This window comes from Apostichopus japonicus, chromosome 18 (assembly GCF_037975245.1).
Source record: "Apostichopus japonicus isolate 1M-3 chromosome 18, ASM3797524v1, whole genome shotgun sequence".
Lineage (NCBI taxonomy): Eukaryota > Metazoa > Echinodermata > Holothuroidea > Aspidochirotida > Stichopodidae > Apostichopus > Apostichopus japonicus.
Window position 1 is genome coordinate 756,237 of NC_092578.1, and position 21,998 is coordinate 778,234.

Here is a 21,998-nt window from a genome sequence, read left to right on the forward strand (position 1 = left end):
GGGTGAAAATCTTATATTTAGTTTACTCTTTAGCCCAGACCGCATGGCTCCTAACCAACTGGCATTATAACCAATGTTAGCATTTATAATTTATACACTTTTACAAAATGGTGTATTTACTTCGCTCCTCGCTTACCTGTCTCCTCACAACCTTAGCACCTCATTCTACCGTGCCTATAAAGTCCTGGTAAAATAATAACACTGTGCGCCCTCTATGACCGAACCCCCCCCTCGGTCACTCCTCACTACTCATTCTACCATTAAAAGTGTCTTCACGTGAATTTCTTGTGGATATATTTCCCTTGGATTTCGTCTTGGTTTTCTTTAGCGATCTTTGGAAGTTTCTTTCCTCGGATTCTTAGGAGTATTGCAGTCCTTTCCAGCCCGATAAGTATCCTTTTTTGTTGAAAGGGAGGGTTTTGGGGACTGTTTTTATTCCCAGTGCGTTTCCGCCCTTAGGTTTTTTGCGGGGGTAGCAGTTCCGCGAACTGCCTAGGTTTCCCGCCAATTTCCCTTCCCCACGCTATAGGCGTGTCGTTGTATTTTCATGTTCATAGCATGTCTACATTGTATTTCTATTCACGATTTCTTCTTCTATATTTCGCTCTCTCATGTTCTTTTTCAGCTTGTGTTGATTTTGTTAGGCCACTTCGTAGCGTTTTTCGTATTTTGCCGTTGCTAGGTTACGCTACGTACCTCTACTCACCGTTATGTACCTCCCGTTCTCTCCCGTTCTCTTGTTAGTTTGTTTTTTTTCCGTAAGCTTAAGAGTTAAGTCTTTCCTTAGTTCGAGCGTTTTAGTTTGTCTCGTAACCAGCTGAAGTTTTTTTTTTAACCTTTCGATGTTTCGGCCAGGCAGAACCTGGGTCGAACACGATTTGTGTCCTAAGTGTAGAACCTACACCAGACGGGACCCATGCCTGGTCTGCAAAAAAATTTTCGCCAGCCCAGTGGCACTAGATAGACCAGTGGCTTACGAGTCTAAGAAGCTAACTTTAGGGCAGGCTGGACTTGATTCCTTAGGCCATCGGTGCCCCAGAAAAAGATATAGGAGAGACAAGAGAGAGAGAGAGAGGAGGAGGGAGAAGTGGTGAGAGAGGTGGAGGAAAGTGGCCAGGAGAGGGCCGAAGGAGAGGTGGAGAGAGAGAGAAAGAGTACCCCTAATGGTCCCGGCGACGTCCGGTTGATTACGGCCAGAGGGAAGGGCAGGAGCAAGGCTCCCGCCAAGAAAAGACCTCTTGAGAAGAGGCACGGCTCGGCCGGGCTAGAGGCAACGTCTCAGTCCGGGTCGCAGCAAAGAGTACCCCTAACGGTCCCGGCGACGTCCGGTTGATTACGGCCAGAGGGAAGGGCAGGAGCAAGGCTCCCGCCAAGAAAAGACCTCTTGAGAAGAGGCACGGCTCGGCCGGGCTAGAGGCAACGTCTCAGTCCGGGTCGCAGCAAGAGAGACCCATGGAGCGCGGGCTACAGGCCACGGAGAGCTCGGGTCCGAGAGAGAGAGTACGACCGAGGGGTCGCTGAAACGGAGCCGGTCCCATAGCAGGCTCCGGGGAGCCCGGGTCCGGCGAGAAAAAAAAAAAAAAAAAAAAAATCCCACCGGAAAGGACAGAATGTCCGGGTCGAGGAGTACCGGCGCGGTGGTACCCGGCGTGGTACGCACACAGAGACGGGCTCCGGGAGCCTGGGTCCGGCGAGGCCCCGGGCCCGGCGAGACCCCGGGTCCGGCGAGACTCGAAGGGAAGGCAGAACCGAGGTTTCACTCCAGATCCGAGACCGCCCCCGGAGCCGGGAACCAGAGCTATACAATCGACTGCTGGGTCCTCAGAGATTGGCTCCGGAGGGCCCGGGCCCGACGAGAACGGAGGCGCAGGGGCAGAAGCCTGGTCCGCAGATCTCCAAACGGGATCCAAAACTGGTCCCGAAGTCGGGAGCCTACGAGAGTAACAACATTTACAACTGCGACATTTACAATAACATTTACAACTACAACAACATTTACAACGAGATTAACAACTGCTAGGCCCCCAGAACGGGGTAGCAGGTGCAGAAGCCCGGCCCGCAGACCCCCTAACCGGAGCCGCGGCCGGTCCTGAGGCCGGGAACCGACGAGATTACCAATGCCGGGCCCCCAGAACGGGGTAGCAGGGGCAAGCGCCCAATCCGAAAAGAGAACCAGCCCCGAGCCAGGTTCCCACGGCAAAGGGAGAAATACTTATCCACAGACACCGAACACAGACATCGGTGCCGAGGAGCGATCGCAACCCATGGCCAGCCCGGCCGCGACACCACGATCAATCCCAGACCAAAGAATGGAACCTGATTTGTTCCCCGGCAAGGACGACCTGGTTTGCAGAGCGTCGGGCAACCTGTCCGGCCTAGACGACGAGGTCGACCCCTAGATTTCGGGGTTACAGAGGACGGTTACTCCCGCTTCCCAGATTAGGGGGAGTGTCCCCCCCCCCCGGAACTAGCAGCTTGAGCGGCGACGACAGGTTCGAATCATTTGCGGAAAAACACCGCTACCACTACACATCCCAACTGTGTGTTTATTTATCGAGTACCTGCAGACACTCATGGGTCATATTCTCCTCGCTAATTATACTCCTCTCTAATCATAATTCATCGCCATTTGCCTAGGTTAAAATCTTACTTGTGTTTAAAAACACGGTCGTTTAAAACACTGGTGAACCCACTTCCAGAACATGTTAAAATGCGTAAGACTGAGGGGTTTCAAATCGGTTCTCATGACGTACAGTATTCCGTTTACCTTAAAACCTTGGCAAACTGCTAGGAAGAGAACTTTCTCGAGACTTGGCAAAGTGCCAGGAAACATAACGCTCACAGATCCTTGGCAAACTGCCAGAAAAAAAGAAAAAAAAAAGAAGGTACAACGTGGCACATTTGTTAAGAGAGGAGGGGGGGCCAAGCAGCCACCTGGCTTGACACGTGTAAGCTCAACTTTTACTGCAACGAGCTATCGACTACGTGAGCGATCCTATGGAATAAGCCTTTCTTCCTATTTCTTTGGTGAATTACCAAGACAAACGCGTTAGTAAGTTGAAAAAGGGGTAGGATACAACCCCAGCAAGTTACAAGCGCTAACACGCTCCGAACATACAGCATGCGCTTCATGAACAATGTTCGATGTTCCGACATCTTAAGCAGAGTTGCATTTCGTAGCACCTGATGGCCTAGTCTTGACTAGCCTAGGCGCTAGGTGGTTTCAATAGGAAGCTGGAAACCTTTACTGCACTACGAAATGGACACATCTCGACAGGAAGAGATTTGAGAAGTAACGGGTACGTTATCATAACATTCAATACGTGTTTATCACGTTAAATGTGGTGTTGATAAAACGTTGACATAAGATGTCGATGAGATATTACGTTATACTAATGTTATATTAATGTCTTAACGGAAATTGTTTTGAAATAATAGCCCCTAAAGGGTTTCGGTAACATATTTCTTACACCTCTAATAACGCTATCATAGCAAAAGACTAAACAATTAGTAACCTTTGTGTTTGCTGAGTAACTCCCTGGACTCCGTTAAACAGCCAGGATTTATGAGGTGGAATTTCTACAAACCCACCCTACACAGCCCCTGTTGGGAGTTTGTTCCTGGTGAGTAGGGCTGTAGCTTAGTTAGCTCAGTGGTTAAACCCGGTGCCTTCCAATCAAAAGGTCCCCGGTTCAAGTCACCCCAAGATTAATGTATGTTGTCCAGTTACAGAGCTGTTGACAATTCATAGTCATGGACATTAAAATATGAATGTACGAGACTGACTTTGGTCAGCTTGCGGCTTTGATAAGCCAATGAGGCTTCTTCACAAGTTCCTACTTGCAGGATGATCTAAATTACATACACAAATACATACATATACTGTAGTTGTAAAAGCCACGTAGCAGCTGTAGCATTGATTAAGACTCTGATGAAGCAAACTATCCATTCAGTACTCAATTTTTGGAGAGCACTGTGGTCAAGTGGTGTAGGCAGTGTACTGGTGATCTAAGGCTTGCAGGTTTTAGTCCTGGCCAGATCATTCTGTTGTTTCCTTGGGCAAGGCACTTTATCTCCATTGCGTCTTTCCATCCAGGAGGGATTTCTCTCTGTTTAACAGGTTATTGTTGACCAGGGTAATATTGCTAGCGCCTCTGGCTTCGTTATCGATAGATAGGCCGGCGCAGTTCAACCCTCAATATTATTATTAATATTATTTTTCATGGAAAGAACCTCCATTAAACCTCCCTACAGGGTACAGCTTAGGTCTACATCATCAAGGCATTACTTTTCTTCAGAGGTTTTCTGATTGCAACTGGCTGATAACTAAAGGGGTCATCAGCGGTACTGTGGTACTGCAAGCAGTGCTGCGAGTGCTGCTGTACTGCAGGCGCTAACAAGGTCATCATACAGGCCACTGTCCTTGACTTCTTTAGCAGCATATACAGAGAAACCACTTTCCTGCACCAAAGTGGCGTCAGCAGGGCAAAGGATCGGCCCCAACACTCTATTTGCAAAGATAACCAGGTTTCATGTACTTCCGCCTCGCTCTCAGGACTCCAGGGCAGAGAGATTGTGCCGTCTGGCATGGGAGACCCTCACCACAGCTGAAAGCCAGAAAGGAGAGTGTGAGGACCGATGCTCTGCCCAGGGGACAACTCGACCCCGACGAGTAAACCCTTCGCAAGGAACAGGCGGTAGGTTTTTCCACATGTTCGGCATACCTCTGATAGACCTGCTTAAGACAAAGGGCAACAATGGGCTGCCCATCTTTTGTAACAGGCGGTCCCACCTGCAGCCTCCCACATAGCGCCAGGTCCCTGCCTTGAGACGGACCAGAGGTTTAAATTCTTCCCCCCCCCTTTGGCATGATCAGCCAGATACTGAGGAAGATTCGCAGCTCCAAGGGTAAACTCATCCTAGTGGCTCCCTCCGGACCCCGGGTCCCAGGCCGCAGGTCCCACACGCAGGCCCCAGACGGGGACGTCTGGTTTTCCAGACGGCTCCACGCTGGGCATTAGCCCAGACATTGACCAGCTCACCAAAGGCATGGCTAATCGCTGTCCACGAGTCAGACAGTTAGCCCCCTCTGCGGGGCTCTCGGCAGTGCTGCATGCCCTGGCAGGGCCGCTGTACGAATCAACGGGGAACGCTTCCCTGGCTGCTCTTACAAAGAAACCACTCTTCGTCATTGCGGTAGCGTCAGCGTGAAGGAGTTACCTCCAAGCCCTAACAACCAAACAGAACCACATCAGATTCGAGGGCCATGGGGCGAGGACGGTTCCAGACCCGTCCCTTATTGCCAAGAACCGGGCCTTGACTTTCTTGCCCGGGGACATTTTCTCTCAGGAAATCAAAACCCTTTCATCAGTGGCTGAGGACAAGCGTTGGTGCCCAGTCAGGGCACTGAAGTGGTACTTAAAACAGGACAGAGAAGTTGAGACAAACAACCTCCCTTTTCATCCTGCCACGACCACCTTAAACAGCAGCCGCCAAGGATACCCTATCCCGATGGCTAGTAGAGATGATCCGCCCGTTCACGATGGGGGGATACCCGGCCAAGAGATCGCAACATCAGTGGGGCCTCGGCTTCCACAGCTCTCTCTGCCGGTATCCCGATACAGGACATCCTCAAGGTGGCAGCGTGGAAAACACCAACTATGTTCGCCGCCTGTTACTTACCTGACACTCTACACGCCGAGGCAGCTTTTGGCAGCGCGGTGATGCGAGGTCCGGTTGGTACTTGGTCCCACCCCTCGGGCCTCCCACCATCGGGCAGTGCCACTCGGTGCTAAGGTTGTGAGGAGACAGGTAAGCGAGGAGCGAAGTAAATATTCCAAAACTTACTGGTTTGGATATTTACGAGTGACGAGCTTACCTGTCTCCATTCCCGCCTCCCTCCCCCGAGGGGGTGGGACACAGCCGGACGGGGGAGCAGTCGTTCGACTAGGCTCACGACTCCAAGCACAACACCAGATAGACAGAGCCAACAACTACTAAGAGTCACCGGCCAGGTCTATCGGTGAGGGTAACGTTGCACCCTGTGTTTTTCATAGGCGTACTCACCTAAGTTGTCTTAGGGTTAGCAAGTGTTGGGCCTTTACAGGATGAGGCTCCTTGTTAGGAAAAAGGGGTAGTTTCGCCTGCAGGGCTCAGGAGAGTGTTCCCCCCCCTTACCCGCTGCGGCGGGGAGGATTACACTCTCCCTGCTAGGAAGGCATCAGTGCCTTTTGTTAAGGGCTCACCTTTGAGAAGTTTAGTCGACAGGAGTCCTTGGGGGTGGCCAGAGGATTCTGGCCACCCCTATTTCGGTGACCGTGAGGCCACTTTTAAGGAGTGGTCTCATGAGTAGTGAGGAGTGACCGAGGGGGGGGTTCGGTCATAGAGGGCGCACAGTGTTATTATTTTACCAGGACTTTATAGGCACGGTAGAATGAGGTGCTAAGGTTGTGAGGAGACAGGTAAGCTCGTCACTCGTAAATATCCAAACCAGTAAGTTTTGGAATTTTTCTTAAGGTGAAAACTATTAATGCTACTGTATTTTCATAGCTCTTACTAAGAAATCCTGGCATTTGATGTACAGTCAGGTGAATCAACAGTCAACAGACCTTTAGGGAAATAGAAGAATAAGAAAAGAGAGAGAATGGCACAAAAAGAAGAAAGCAAGAAATTGATCTTTAATTGAATTCTGTTACTCAGTGAGCTTTGTCAGGAATGCATGTATAGGTCCGATCCTTTGAAGAGTTTTTTCGTGTTAACATTCCTCGAGGGTCACAAATGTTTGCAAAAACCTTTTATGGGTAGGCTTCCGTTCCATGTCATTGAGTGTGTCTACCATGTTCATTTAATGTGTTTTTAGTATTGTACGTGACTTCCGGTACAGTATGTGTGTTTTTAAAAAAAAAATTTAGTCTTCTTCCCATAAAATACAGACAGGTTTAGTAACTCTGTCAAACAGATCTATCTATCAGAGATTTGGCAGATCTCTTTTATAAAAGTTATTCATCGTTGGGATGTCAAGGTGGTCTACTCTTGTTTATTTGATTATTTTCATGCTCCGGTTAATATTATGTCTGGCAGATCATACATTCTCAGAAATAAAAATACAATTGACAGATTATTGAACAGGTCAGTCCCAAAAAAAAGAAAAGGGAAATGGGGAATGGAATAGTGAGAGGCTGGTGTTGGGGGATGAAACAATGGAGAATAGAATAGTGAGAGGCTGGTGTTGGGGGATGATACAATGGAGAATAGAATAGTGAGAGGCTGGTGGTGGGGGATTGAAACAATGGAGAATAGAATAATGAGAGGCTGGTAGTGGGGGATGAAACAATGGAGAATAGAATAGTGAGAGGCTGGTGGTGGGGGATGAAACAATGGAGAACTCAACATCATTAATTATCAATTAATAAACAGAACCTCGTGTCTCCTGTAATTAGGGCATGGCAACAATTCATGGGCAGTCAGTTAGGGATTTGAAAGCTTTACTGAAAAGATCAGGGTTAACCCCAAAACTAATGTAGAAAGACATATTGGTGAGTATTTGGTTGTTGGAAGTCATGAAGTTCGATCTTATTTACCATTCATTCAGCTCACAGCTCACTTTGAAGAGGAGGAGACTGGCGTTGCTAAGGAGCTGGTGATATCAGATGGACCGAGCTCAATCGGAACTCCAAGCCCCATCAACATGAATGAAATGAACCACATCAATAATAGTAACAATAAAATATACAGTAACGGGACCTATCCTCAGGAAAATGGTGATTTGGACATAGTCATCACCGGTCGAGAAGCTGGTAAGTCGCAACGTTTGTTTTATCCAAGACTTAATTCGAAGCAGCTATACTTGGCACAGATGTCTGGGTAGAATATTATACAGTGGCAGGCAACTTGGCAACTTAAAGAGGGACAGAAATAACTCCTTGTTCTTATATTTGTCAGATAAACACATCTTTGTTCCTCCCCCCCCCCACGGAAATGAATCATAGTGGGTGGTCTGTGATGTAATTATGTGTTGATTCTCTTCAAAAGCTTCACAATTTTTTGTTTCAGACTTAAATGCTCCTGGAATGTAATGGGTTGGAATATTTGCTCCAAATTTTTTTCCTCCAAAATCCCATTTTATTTTGGTACAATAAGAATAAAGATCTTCGCTTACAGTGGAGATATAATTTACATAATAAAGAATATGCAGAAGACATGTTCAGCTTCTGTTTTGCCGTGGTGGTGCCAGGACTGTTGGCAGATGCACTCCTACGAATTCACAGTGCTTTTGAAAAGAAGGAAATCTTGACAATAAATCATGCTGTCAGTATGGAACTTGGAAGTTTGATTTAGTGGTGCGAAAAAATTGGTGGCATACCTTTGAGACGATCAGCTATTGCCCAACAGAAATTTCCCGTTTAATTAAACTGTACGTAAAAATTGAAACCTGGAGTTGCTAAATGACTTGTATGCAGGTGAAAACTTCAAACGACACTGAGGTACTGTAGGGGGGGGGAGGAGGGGGAAGTGTGGGCAGAGAGGGGAAGAAGGTTAGAAACCAGTTAAAGGTATTGGTGGAAAATAAAGAAAAATGTTCATCAGACCTCAGTGTTAATACAAGGCAATGTTTGTCTTTCTGGTAAATTCAAGGACATCAACTCACTTGAATTAATCTTACATTGTGACGAGTCTTGTCTGTTAACTTTTCAAGTTAAATCCATCATTCAACATCTTTTAACATGTTCAATGGCAAAAATAAGTGGTACTGAATGTAAGTAATTTCTCGAAGCACAAATGAGCTGTTCTTGTTTGTAATCACTTTTTGATAGTCACTGTATAGTGTTTTATTTTCCTGTCAAAATCAATCTTGCATTATCCACAATTATCTTCCAAATGTTGCATGTTAAAAGTGTTTCGAACATCATTCTTAAATTCTTATCATTGTCGGATCACAACATTCTGTTTCATGGTTGTTCTTATCAGCTTACATAAACAAATATTCTATAAGTTGTTATTCATGTTTTAAACACACTTGTGATGTTTTGACCTGTAAAAAATTATTAGTCCAGTCTATGTACTGTAGGTGAAAGATTGTTACAAGTAAAATGTCACTTTTCATGGTCAGTGCAGAAGTTGTGAGGACAAGTGCTGGGCAGATCTTGATGTTGTGTCCTTGAACAAGACTCTTACAGTAATCAACATAGCCTCTCTTCACACTGGTGTATAAATCGGGGACTGCAAGAAAACTTGTACAGTAAATAAAGTTGCATGACCCAGCTTGTGGCTGCACCCTATGGGAAGTTCCCCAGGGGTGATGTAGATGTGGCTGCACACTGTGGGAAGTCCCCCAGGGGTGATGTAAGTGTGGCTGCACCCTATGGGAAGTCCCCCAGGGGAGATGTAGATTTGGTACCCTGTAGTGCCACAGGAGTGACTGCTTGAATTTTTCACCCTTGGGTGGGTTGATGGGTGGGGGAGGGGGGGGTGACAAGGTATGAGTGGTCATGGTTTGGTTGTTGTAAAGTTGTACCAGAAGGCCTTGCCTTGATGCAAACCTTCTGCGAACCTTCAGCTTTACTTCTTATTCTTCAGTATAGTGACTCTTATTCCTGCCAATTCCTTAAAGTATTTGATATCCATCTGCAAGTTATCTGAAAAGTAGCAAATCAATCCTTGTCAACAGGAAAGAGGGAGTCCTCTTAGGGGGAGGGGGTGGATCAATATTGGGGGTGTGTTTGAGTAGTTGGTTTTTGTGTGGCATCTGAGGAACTGACCTACTGTAATTGGCTGTTATACTTAGTCAGTCCAGCCACTTCTCATGTTCTCAAAAGCTAAAAGTGGTGTATAAATACTGAACCATGACTGGTAGCATTGTTAATTACATAGACCTACATCATATCAAACCTCATTTTGTGCCTATACCTGTAGTCATCATTTAAACTTTCAAACTTTACTCAAGGTTAAAGCACTTTTCCTCCATATGGAGTCAGTTGATTCTGTGAATTACAGAACTGTACTGTATCTGAAGGCAGCTGGCTTCATGAAATAAAAAAATTTACCGGCAAATTTCACTTCCCACGATGTTCAAGTATTGCCATGTACCTGTGTTTATGTACAGTTTTGCTTTTCGTGCTCAAGAAATGGTGCGATCAGCTTGAACCTGTCCTCAGCACAAAATTACCTGCTACTGTACAGTGCATCCTAGGGCGAACAGAAAAGCTCAATAGCATTCGTTTGGAAGACTGTAATTAAGCTACTGTACTGAACGTGTGAATCCATAAGGAAGCCTTACCAGTTTCTCTTTCTCTTTGCAGAGTCCAAACTCAAGGTTCGCCACAATGGTGCTTTAGCAAACAGAAGCAACACACAACCTCTGGCCACCAGCACACTGGACTCAAATGCCAATACCTTGCCCTTTAAGGTAAGTTACACACCTCCTCCACAACAATATGGTTTTGTGTACTGCAATACATGTTTACAGAAGTGTAGCAATGTTGGTCATGTTTACACAGAATCCTCTAAGCGATACTGAATAACTTATTTAGTTGCATTTATAATAAGCTGGAAAAGAACGCAGGGTTAGAGACATTGTTTGTGTTGGAAGGAACGTTGTGTCATTGTTTCTGTGCCAAGTAATTAGTCGCAAGTAACTGAATAAACCTCAATTTAAGACATTCATGTATTTCAAATAAACAATGAACGATATCTTATAATTGTTTGTTTGTTAAATATAAAAAGTCCCTTGCTTTGACAAATTTGTTTGATTGACTTTGATGAATTTTCTGTCAATATAAAGTAGTTTCAAATTAATATCCTCCTTAGCCACCCCCCACCCCCTCCCCCCACCATCCCTTCCCTTTCTTTACTTGTCCTGTCCCTCTCCCATTATATTTCATGATACTTTATGCAGTATAGTGTATCCCTTTAATGTGTGCATAGCTATGAAGGTGAAATTCTGTCACCCTTTCATTAAAATTACACTTGAGGAACCAGCTGAAGTCCACAGATAAGACATCACCGTTGACTTTAATTGCTTCAACGTACAAATTCAAACTGACACATTTTGGACAAGTTGAATTAAAGTTGTCAGGTACTGAACAAATAAGGTATGAAAAAAGTGGAAAAAAAAATGCTGAAGTCAGTTATCGCATGTCAAAGCCTGTTGGTGATGCAGTGGTGTGATATTAATACTGTACTCTATGTTAAAACACAGTTGTTGGGTTGTGAATCCACCGAACATGGCTGGTTTTTTTTTTCTGTCTCTATTTTCAATATTGATGGTTTTGCGTAGAGTTACACAAACTGTATGCTGAACTAGCCCTAGATGAGGATTTATTCTTTGTGAACACAGTACTGTACTGTACATCAGTAGACTAAGGTACACAGCAGATAAAATAATACAGTGCATGATTGTAGTCTAGTTTTATAGTGGAAGAGCTTGCAGGGATTGGAAGGGGAGAGGGAGGGGTGGGTGGGGTGGAGCTGCAGTAAGTTGTGATGAGATTGAAAAGTATTGTTTCATGCAATTACTAAACCTGAAGACTTCTTTGACAAAAAAACAAAGAAAAATCTTTGGATTTGTAACTTTTTCCCTTAATGGTTTTTTTTGGGGGGTGGGGAGGGTGGGGAGGGGGGAGGGGTGTGTGTATAAATTCCACTCTGACTGAACAAACCGAATGAAGTATGTTGTTTTCTTCGGGATGGTGGAGTGAAAGTGGAGGTGGTGGAAGGGCTTGATCATTGCAGGTGTCTCTATAAAAATAAGAGATGATAGTTTGGCTTGCTTCCTCAGTTCCCCTTTGAAATCTTAGGCCAATGTCATGAAGACTGTCGTACATAAAAGAATGATCAAACTGCCTATAAATTTGAACAAGTCCTGTACATTCATTTATCATTGAAAAAATAAACCGTTCAACGAAGGAGAGCAATGTTGGATGTAAGCCACAATTTCTGGGTTTATATCCATCCAAATTTTCTTTGATTACATTTTTTTTTTTTTTTTTTTTTTTACCTCAAAACCCATGACCGATTGGTGACATAAATTTTATAATTTACAATAGTTTTCAATATTGATTCTGAGAGTATCTTGTTTGTAAGTATTTTTCTTCAACCCTTTGAGTCCCTCCTCGTAGGTGATTGTGATAGCTGTCATTTGGCATCATCTCGTGACAGGCAGTTAGATGGAGTAATCATCTCCCTTCTATCTATTTGTCAACAGTTGTGTCATATTTTAGTTGTACAAAGACTGTAATGGTTGTATCTGTGTTTGTCTCTCTCACCAACAGAATGCCAACAAGCATGACAGTGATGAAGAGTTAGCTGCCTTTGATCGATTCAGTCGAGATTCTTCTCGCCGGTCTCTCTCAAGTGCCCATCCTAGTGTCTTCAAATGGGCCGAGGCTCAGCAAAGATTAGAAGACATGGTAAGTCATGTGAAGATCTGTATCGTTAAAGTCAACAGTTTCTCAATCACTTTTATCGTTAGTTATGTGGCATGGACTATGACAGCATGTAGCGGCCATCATAAGTATAGAATAACGGCATATCATACTTTAAAAATAAGAACATGTTGTGATTATTTTTATGACACCTAGTAGGCACTTACCAAGTGTGATTATTATGTTTTGACTAAAACAGTAAGAAAAATAGTCTCATGTTAACCAATCTTCAAAATTAACGTTCATTTTAGACTTTTTTTCCAAAACAAGCTGCATTTTGACAATGTAGAACATGAAGTGTGGAAAGTTGTTAGTTTATTCCTGGGTGAAATACAATACATTGCTATTAGTTTTATTACAGTAAATATCTTCAAATTTAGACTTTAAATAAATACATTTTCATTAGATGTCTGTTCAGGTCAGTTACGTTGTAATACTGTATAAGAATTTTATACCGTAAAATTTCTGTTGAGCTGCGAATATAATTATGTACAACATGGCAGTAGTTAACAAGAACACACATCATTATTTTATGTGTATTTTGTTTGGCCTCATCCTTCCACAATTTGTAGCTGTCCAGTCTTGTAAAACCAGTTGTCCAATCATCTCGCATACTGGTTCAACTGTTATACCTATTATTTTACGTGTGAAAGATACAATCTTTAATTAGTATCTCATTTTGTTTTCTCTGGAAGATTGTCTCACCTGAGGCACAAGGTTACTGTAATGCTGGTATGTTATATACTGTTGGATATGACTTTGATGGTCATGCATAAAATGTTTACAGCTTTGTCAAGGACAGATGGTGTTTCATTTCATCCTTCAATGTCTCTTGTTTGTTGTTGAGCAATAAAAAACATGCTTTGGTGGATTATTTATACCAAAGAAAAAGGCCTTGAGTAAGGAGCTGATGCCAGTTGAGCCTTCAAGGAGAATCCTGCATAATTGAAACCTCTGTATGAATTACTAGAGAAACACACCAAATGCCAAAGAAGGTATTTTAGACTGGAGATGAAATGAATAATGAGAAGTAAACATCTTTAGAAACTGAAAATCTGGAATATCAAGTCTGATATAGATCTGTTTTAAAGTACAGTGATATTTCTCAAATAAGTGCATTTAAAAGCACTGTAAAGTTAAACTTGAACAATAATGACATTCAAGTATTATTGAAGAAACTATAAGGTTTTTTTCGTAAGTGTTCCTAGTGATTTCCTTTTTACATATCTGAAAAATAAAGTCAAGCAGATGTTGGAAAATGCTTTAAAATACGGCTTAATCATGTCAAGTTTTTTTTTAATGAGCATTTCGCGAAAAGCGTTATGATGATCACATCGACCTGTGACATCATTATGATGATGTGTTTACTGTACTGCACTGTAGTGCAACAAAGTCCGTAATTAACATACATGTAACATATTGAACTGTAGCTCCGTAACTAGCCGGAAAAGGGATAATAAGAGGAAGAGAGGAGATAAAAATCACTGTGTGAGACATTTGATGGTCTTTTAATGTGTGTAAGCTCAACGCAAAACATGTCAGTAGCCTATTACTTACAGTATCGCACACACATTGCCACAAGCACACCACTGTAAAGTTGGGCTAGCAGAATGGATCTTGAAGCCGAAACCACAAGGCTAGCTAGCATGTAAACAAACGTGCTACTGTAGGGCAATATGTTAGTGTTAGACTGACCATTCACATGTATTCAAATGCTGGATATCTCTCGTGCTCAGTGTGACCTTTCTTATGGATTTATTGAAATACAAACCAAGGAAAGTTTCTTTCTGAGACTTCTAGTGAATGAAAGAGTTTCTACTTTGTTTAATGTGACTTTGGGACATGAAAGTCACATGTACAGCTCTGTACTGAACAGTGCACTACAATCCTATGATCACCATAGTGATGTCATTCACTGACCTGAGTGCTGTCCAATGTCAGTGCAATGTTTACCAATTCCTAAATTCACATCAATTATGGAGACAAAAATCGTTGCTTTAATTTTCCCTTCGTTTCTATAACTTACTGGTGTGCTATATGAAAAATTAAAAAAGAATGTTGTTTAGTAAAATGTAAACTTCACTCTGTGTAAAAATTGGTGTTTTTTTTCCCATCATTATTTTTCTACTCTAAGTATTTTATCTAGTGGTATTTTATCTAGTGGTTGTTAGCACCAATGTCTGGTTGTCATATTAGTTACATGCTACATTATTGTTCTACTCTATAAGTAATTTATCTAGTGGTTGTTAGTAACATATTAGTTACAAGCTGCATTCATCATTGTTATGCCACGTTGGGGAAGACTAAAGATATGACACCTACAGTAGGTGTGTATATCATTGATTAAGTGGAATCCAGGTTAGGAGTGGAAGGCTAATCAAGCAATTCTTCGGTCATTAGAAAAAATGCCATCTGCTAAAATGCTTTTCTGGTTCGATGAGGTTAATCTGTAATTTAATTTGTGAGGTTCGTATGGGCAACTTTGATCAGGATAACTGGATGGGCAAGCTGAACACATTGGTTGATGCAAAATAAAAAACAAGGCAATAAGAGGGCAATATTCTTTGAAGGAGAAGGTTTTGATAACTGCATGAAGAAGAGGCTAAATGTGTGACAAACATCTAGCAATTATATCTCAATGTCATGTGGTGAATACTTAATATTCATGTAAAGATATAAATTTACTTTGTTCCTTGCTTACCTGTCTCCTCACAACCCTAGCACCCCCTTCTACCGAGCCTATAATGAACTGGTAACCTTTTAACACTGAGTGCCAACATCGTGCTTTTTGTTGTCAGGATTTCCTACAGCAATTTTCGTACAGAATTGGAACCTATGTTCTTGGTCTTTTCCATAATTTGGATACTGATGTATTACCAAGCGTGCACAGCCCGATAAATATTCTCTTTTTTGATATAGGGAGGGATTTTCTAGCCGTTTTCGAGAAACGGTTTTTGTCCCGTTAGAATTGCATAGTGTCTGTAATACGGGTAGCAGTTCTGCGAACTGCTTCGTTTTCCCGCCCTTTATAGGCACGGTAGAAGGGGCTGCTTGGGTTGTGAGGAGACAGGTAAGCTAGTCACTTGTAAATATCCGAACCAGTAAGTTTTGGAATGTACACTTCAGGCTAAGGTTGGCAACAAGTTGTCTCACAATTTGCTGTCATTTTGTAGCTTTAATGGTTGACAATTCAAGGGTGAAATGTGTTGTACACTCGGTGCAGATGATGTCCCTAATAGATAGCCTCTTGTGCAGCATGATAATGGGAAACTATCTGGTAAAATAGTCACCATTAATGTATGTATGTTTATGTTCTTGACAGTTTCTGTTGCACATGTCTTGGGTTTCATTCAGTATTATAAAAAAGTATTATAATCAAATGCATAGTGAAGTTGTACCAATAAGCTTTAAGTGAAAAAATTGCTGCTGTAATTCAAAAGAGGAGTCCAAATCAGAACTGGATTAAATATCTCAAGAGGACAGTTTTCTTGTCATTGAATCATTGATGCTTGCATTGAATTGTTTGTCAAAGAAGAAACACCTAATAATGCCTAAATCTTTTAGCACTCCCTTACCTATGATAAGTTTTACTGTTTATATACACTCACATACACTGCTCATGTCTTCTTGTTAACTTCAGGTTAATCAGGATCCCACTAGTCCCACCGCTTCAAACCCACTTGCTGTCACCCCACCTGCTAAGGAACAGTTTGAGATCAAAATGGTCAATGATGGAACCCCGCTCGGCATCCATATCGTAGCTCGGGTTGAAAACGAAGATGGCAGGTAAGCGTGACTCGATGATGAAGTTATGAATATTCAACAGTATGAGTTTATGATGACAGCTTGTTTGATAATTAACACTCAGTTTCTCTACCGATGGCTTGTTTGATAATTAACACTCAGTTACTCTACCGAGGTTGTTACACGTCTATCAAACATCAAATTCAGGATCGGAAGGGTGTAACGAAAAGGTGACGATGTACATAAGTTATTTATCCATCTTGGTGTGTCAATGTATCCATTCTGATGTTAAAACACCATGGACAATATTAAAGCTAACAGATTCATTAGTAAGAAATGCTGCATATTTGATATTGTGTCTATTCCTTCCTACTTGAAACTTCTACAACTATGGTGTGTTGGGTGTTAACTGCATAATTCCAACCAAACCAGAAATTAGTCACACAGATTGAAAACCTCTAAGCAATAGAGACATGTTGTTATGCATCTCTATACATCTTGTCTGTCTGCAGCGGTTACGGCTTGGTGGTGCACGGGATAGAAAGTGGAGGCAGAGCAGCTCGTGATAAGAGGCTTCAGCTCGGGGATCATATCCTTGCTATTAATAACACCAACATTACTCAGGAAACTTTTGACAGGTAAACAGAGATTTTTTCTTTCAGTTCGGTTTGCTGGAACAATTGTTTCAACAGAGTAGAACAAGAAGAAGGAAATTTAGTTTACAGTGACTCTGTGGAGCATCAGGTTCTTGGGTAATTTCCTGCTAGGAGACAAAGGGGTTGGGGCAAAGGGTCTTAGAGAACCAATGTTGCAGGGTAGACCAGTTGGGTGCTCAAGCCTTAGATCTTAACGGTCCCTGATTAGGCTGGTCAGATTGAATGCTCTCACAGGAAGTATTTGGACAACAGGCTGTCTATTGACACTGAAGAGAAAACTTCATGGCAAAGCATACATTACAGTTTATGTTTTTTGAAGGAATTCATATTTCTTTCATGGGAAATGATTGTGTGTTGATTATTGGGGGGGGGGAGGGGGAGTGGAGGGTAAGGTTAAGTCCATTGGAGGTTTGGCCTTATGAATTGGTGATATTATGTAAATGTGATGCAAAGTATATTCAGCAGGAAAGCTAATTGGTTGCAAAGGCAAATATCTAGCACAGTGTTACAGTGACAGCAATATTAAAGGTTTTATGTTTACATGGGACTGTCATTCCAAGCAGGTATAACATGCTCCTCCATATGAACTTCTTACAGTGCACAGGACATGATGAGAGATGCCATGAGGGCACCATCTGTGAAGCTACTATTAGAAAGAGAAAAGGTACCATCTAGCCCTTCCAAGGTACCCCCTTCAGTACCCCAGAGGTCCCCGCAAACCACATTGACCAGAAGCAAGAAGGATTTGGTCGGAGGTCAGACAAGCACAAAGAGATTAGGAAGAAAGCTGTACATTCAACTCATGAAAGGTAGGATAAGTTTGCTGTCTCTTTCTGTGTAACTGGCAACGCTAAGAATTTCTGAGTTTGATGGTTGTCCGGCTATCTGAGACTGATAATTTTTCAGGGAGACTAATAGAACTGTCCTAATGGTGTCCAAGAGACACACATTTTAATTGTACAGCAGGCAGTCATATGTTTCATTCTAGTTGTTTTGGAAAACTAATATTGCTATTTGGGAAATTGGACAAGAAAATTGAATTTGAAAACCAAGCCAAATTAAACTTGAGTTAAACTGTGTGTACTTTGGTCAGTGTTCAGTACACCTGTGACCTATTTACATTTTTGTTTAGGTCAGTGTTCGGTAAACTTGTGACCTATTGACATTTGCTGTTCAAGAAATTAGTTGACTGACTACTCTCCAATCCAGTCCAATCTCCATATCTAGCCCCCCCATCCCCCCTACCAAAACAAAGGTTAAGAAGTAATAATAAGAAGAAGAAAGAAAAAAATGTTCAGGGGAAAAAATGCAGTTGGATCGATTTCAGATGCCCTTCTTGATGTTTCTAATCCTTTTATATAATATTAATCCTGTTCAAAAGCAGACAGCAACTTTTTATAACATTCTTCACATTCTTTTCATTTTTTGGTAAAATTTGTTAGACTTTTAGAGACCATAACCACCTTCTCCTTCAATGTACATTTGTTTTCTCTTGTTGTGCTTCAGGACCACAGAGTTTGGGTTTTAGCGTGACCACAAGGGACAACCCCATCGCAGGGAAGCACCCCATCTACATCAAGAACATCTTACCAAATGGAGCAGCCATAGCAGACGGACGCCTCAAGCCCGGTGATTGGCTGTTGGAGGTAAATGATGGCACTTAGTTACTTTCCATTGGCAAACCCCTTGGTATGCTTTATTCAACATTTTCGAAAATTTAGCCAATGAATGGATCTTTGTTTAAACTACAATGTTTAATTAATAATGAAGAGTGCGGGTTTTATTGGGGTGGGGGGGGGCTGGGCTGGGAGTATAAGGAACAGATTTATGATTGATTAACCTGTAAAGGTTAAGCTTTTTCTCAGAATGGAACCTAACTGGAGTTTAATGCTTGTGTTTAGGTGAATGGCATCGAAATGACCGGTAAAAGTCAAGATGAGGCTGTATCTATTCTGAGAAGTGTTCGCCGAGGTGGCGTGGTCAATCTGGTGGTTTCTCGCCAGGAACCTGTGGAGGCTGATGAGGCATTTCCTCGAGTTCTGGTAAGTTAGATTTTATATTCAACATAATAATATTTTGGATTTTTTGCATACCGGATAGCTCAGCTCCTTAGTTTCCTTTTCTCCTTCCAAACCATCTCTCAAGCTAACTTAACAAATTGCGGAAAATGATGGCTTTCCTGTTTAAAAGAAACAAAAGAAAATATGTAACCCATGGTATGAATTCCATCTGGCCATAACATTCCATGTTTCTTTTCTTTGAGAATGTACCAGTTTACCCTTAGTTACCATAACATGTATCCTGGTAATCATACCATTACTGAAATGTCAGTTTTCCCTCTCAATTTCACCAGTGACTTACGAGGTGGTTGATCCGAATTTTCAATAAACTTGATGCTCAATATAAACAATCATGTTATATTGATGACATTTCATTTAGTTGAACATATCCCCAGCTGTGGTTGCCGGGGAATGTTAACACGGTTGTAATAACCCTGCTTCAGTTACTTGACCTGAGGTTGAACCATAACATTGGCAGGTTGGGTATTATTCTAATATCCAGTTTATTTTCATTCTTATAGAGGCTTTGCTCCTAAGGCTATAAAATAAAAGCAGCATGATCCTGAAACATTTGATGTTTTCAATCAAGTGGAATTTGATAGATTTATGACGATATTTTTTATACAAATACTTCAACTTTCATGACCTGTCAATCCCTATCTATGTTGAAAATTCAAACTTTCAAGCAGTCTTTGTAATGCTAAATGAAAGTTAGAACATGTTTTGAATTCCAATGTACTGTTAGGTTAATATGATCCCAAGGATTAAATGTTAAAAGCAGTATTTTTGTGGTTGAATATGTAAAGTTATCCTTGCTGTTGCTACAGTAGAACTAAATGGCTTTAACTTGAATATGAATTTGAAATTGAATTTCAAAATTTATCAACGAATGTTGAGTAACAAAAAGTGGATCTTTGCTTTTGAGTCTGTTTCCGTTGTGATGTATCACTAATGTGCTTAACTTTGGTTCAGGGACAAATGTTTTAGATTGCAATGAAATTAAATAATCTCTGATTGAAATGGCTCGAAAGGTGTCCCAGTTGCAATCAGTAGTAGGTGAGGGTATAAAGGCCAATAGCTACTTGAAATTAGAAGCAGCAAGTAACTGCTCACTGTTTTACTGGACTGTTGTAATGAGGTTTCTAATGTCTTGTTATTTTGTGTAAAAGTAAGTTGGCCTGACATTTCGATCCTAGCAGGATCTTCTACAGAGGCTAAATGACAAGTAACAGTAATAGAAGTATTGTTATTTTGTCAACAATACATGAAGACTATGGTCTGTAGGTCACAAGAAGGTCTTTCAGTTTGTTATATCTGTAAATCTTGCTGACATGTTAGATATACTGAAGATCACTGTGGAACATTCTAATTAGAGCAAATGTTATTACATGAAATGCCTCCCATGTAACTACTTTACTACCGCAACGTACTATTAATTTTAAACCAGTAGCCCCTCCTCTGTTTGTACTATAAACTCATACTTTCTTTCCAAGCTTTTAACCCTTATACTTGCTTTAGCTCTCCTCTAATATATGAACCACTTTTCCCATGTGGTATGTTTTTCTTTGGTCCAAAAGTTTGTCCTGAGTCATGTGTTTGTGTCATTAAGGTATTTCTGCTGAATCCCACTGGGACTAGAATAACTAGAAACCATTAGATCAGTGGTCTGTTGATGTCATTACCACTAAGCCTGTAATGGGTTTCTATATCACTTCAGATTAGACTCATTCCAATAGAAAGTTACACAACCACACACACACACACACTCTTGTCATAGTTGTTTTGATGTCCGACTCATAGATAGAGGTCAACGAAATCACTTATGGGAAAAACAAGTTGTAACTTCCTTACCTGTGTGGAACCTTTTGAGGTCAGGAATCTTACTTGGTAACAAAAAAAGGAAGTAACATTGTAGAGGATAAAACCTTTCAGAATACTGAAACCATCTTGTAAAGATATCGTCCAGCTTGCTTTAAAAAGATAAACAGATGGTTTTGGTGATTGAATTGTACCTGTCCTTCAGTAAATTTTCATAAGGCTTTTCGTTTTTATACTCAGACTTTTATCAAAATGTAATACACCACATCATCTCATCTGATGAAGGCTCCATTTCATATTTAAAGATGAAAGAACTATAATTTTAAAGGATTTCACTGTACCTGAATGCTACCCGTGCTGGTCTATTTGAAACTACCATCTGCAAGTTTGGTGAATCCGAAATGTATACATGTTGTATTAAAGCTCTATGCTGGATTTATTATGGATATCAACTCAGTAACCTCATTAACAGACAATATTCAATATGTCAGGTCTCCTGAAGGATAGATTGAAATATCCCTTGAACTCTGAGTTTGAATTTTGCCCTTCGTTTGATTTCTTATTCATTTTCTTGCCTTGTGTTTGTCTCTGATCGGGATATTTTTGCCCTTTGTTTGATTTCTTATTCATTATCTTGTGTTTGTCTTTGTATCGCCAGCCTGCTGATCTCAGCCCAGATGACTACAGCAATCCAAATAATAAGACAGTCTTAGATTTTGACATCGCTCTGAATGACACAGGGTCAGCGGGGTTAGGGGTCAGCGTGAAGGGTAAGACTACTGGAGGGGGTAATGCAGGTGAAGCAAAGGACTTGGGTATCTTTATCAAATCAGTGATGCACGGAGGAGCAGCTTCAAAGGTAGGTAACACTAGGGTAAGATTTAATGATCTAGTAACAATAAGAACCATAGTACGTGGGATGGCAGTGTTGACTATGATCACATGATGTTCCCCTAGTAACAGTTGCTACCAATACTCACATAATTAATGAATGCTACCTCAGATTTCTTCCATGGTATTAGTGGCAGGGAAAGTTCTATTGAAAATGTAAATTGTTTGCTTTGTTTTGTTTTGTTTGCATTTGGTTATGTTGAACTTCTGTTATTTGATTGGAACTGCTAGAAGCAGAGGTGCCCAAATCACAGAGAAAATTGAAATTACTATGGAAATATTTCAATATGTTGTATATTATAAATTGTATAATATATTCTGTATGTGTTTAAACTTGTTAAACTCATTGATTTATATGTGCTTGAGTAACGGCTGTACTTCAGCATGCTCAGATTTGTTTAATACCT

The 21,998-nt window shown here is 41.6% G+C and overlaps 1 protein-coding gene and 1 long non-coding RNA gene across 4 annotated transcripts in view; one reads left to right on the top strand and one right to left on the bottom strand.

The window, feature by feature from the left end:
- Positions 1-21,998, top strand: part of LOC139959186 (partitioning defective 3 homolog) — a 54,250-nt gene that overhangs the window by 21,163 nt on the left and 11,089 nt on the right. For all 3 annotated transcript variants that reach the window (XM_071956789.1, XM_071956788.1, XM_071956790.1), the window contains exons 4-12: positions 7,592-7,796; positions 10,299-10,405; positions 12,270-12,407; positions 16,063-16,208; positions 16,679-16,804; positions 17,420-17,631; positions 18,329-18,468; positions 18,724-18,864; positions 21,359-21,559. In XM_071956789.1, coding sequence (XP_071812890.1) covers positions 7,592-7,796; positions 10,299-10,405; positions 12,270-12,407; positions 16,063-16,208; positions 16,679-16,804; positions 17,420-17,631; positions 18,329-18,468; positions 18,724-18,864; positions 21,359-21,559 — 1,416 coding nt within the window. The remainder of the gene's footprint in view (positions 1-7,591; positions 7,797-10,298; positions 10,406-12,269; positions 12,408-16,062; positions 16,209-16,678; positions 16,805-17,419; positions 17,632-18,328; positions 18,469-18,723; positions 18,865-21,358; positions 21,560-21,998) is intronic.
- On the bottom strand, positions 1,350-7,574 carry LOC139959189 (uncharacterized). The gene is made up of 2 exons (XR_011789978.1): positions 2,801-7,574; positions 1,350-2,767 (listed from the first exon to the last, which is right to left on the bottom strand). It is a non-coding gene; the product is annotated as an uncharacterized lncRNA (long non-coding RNA).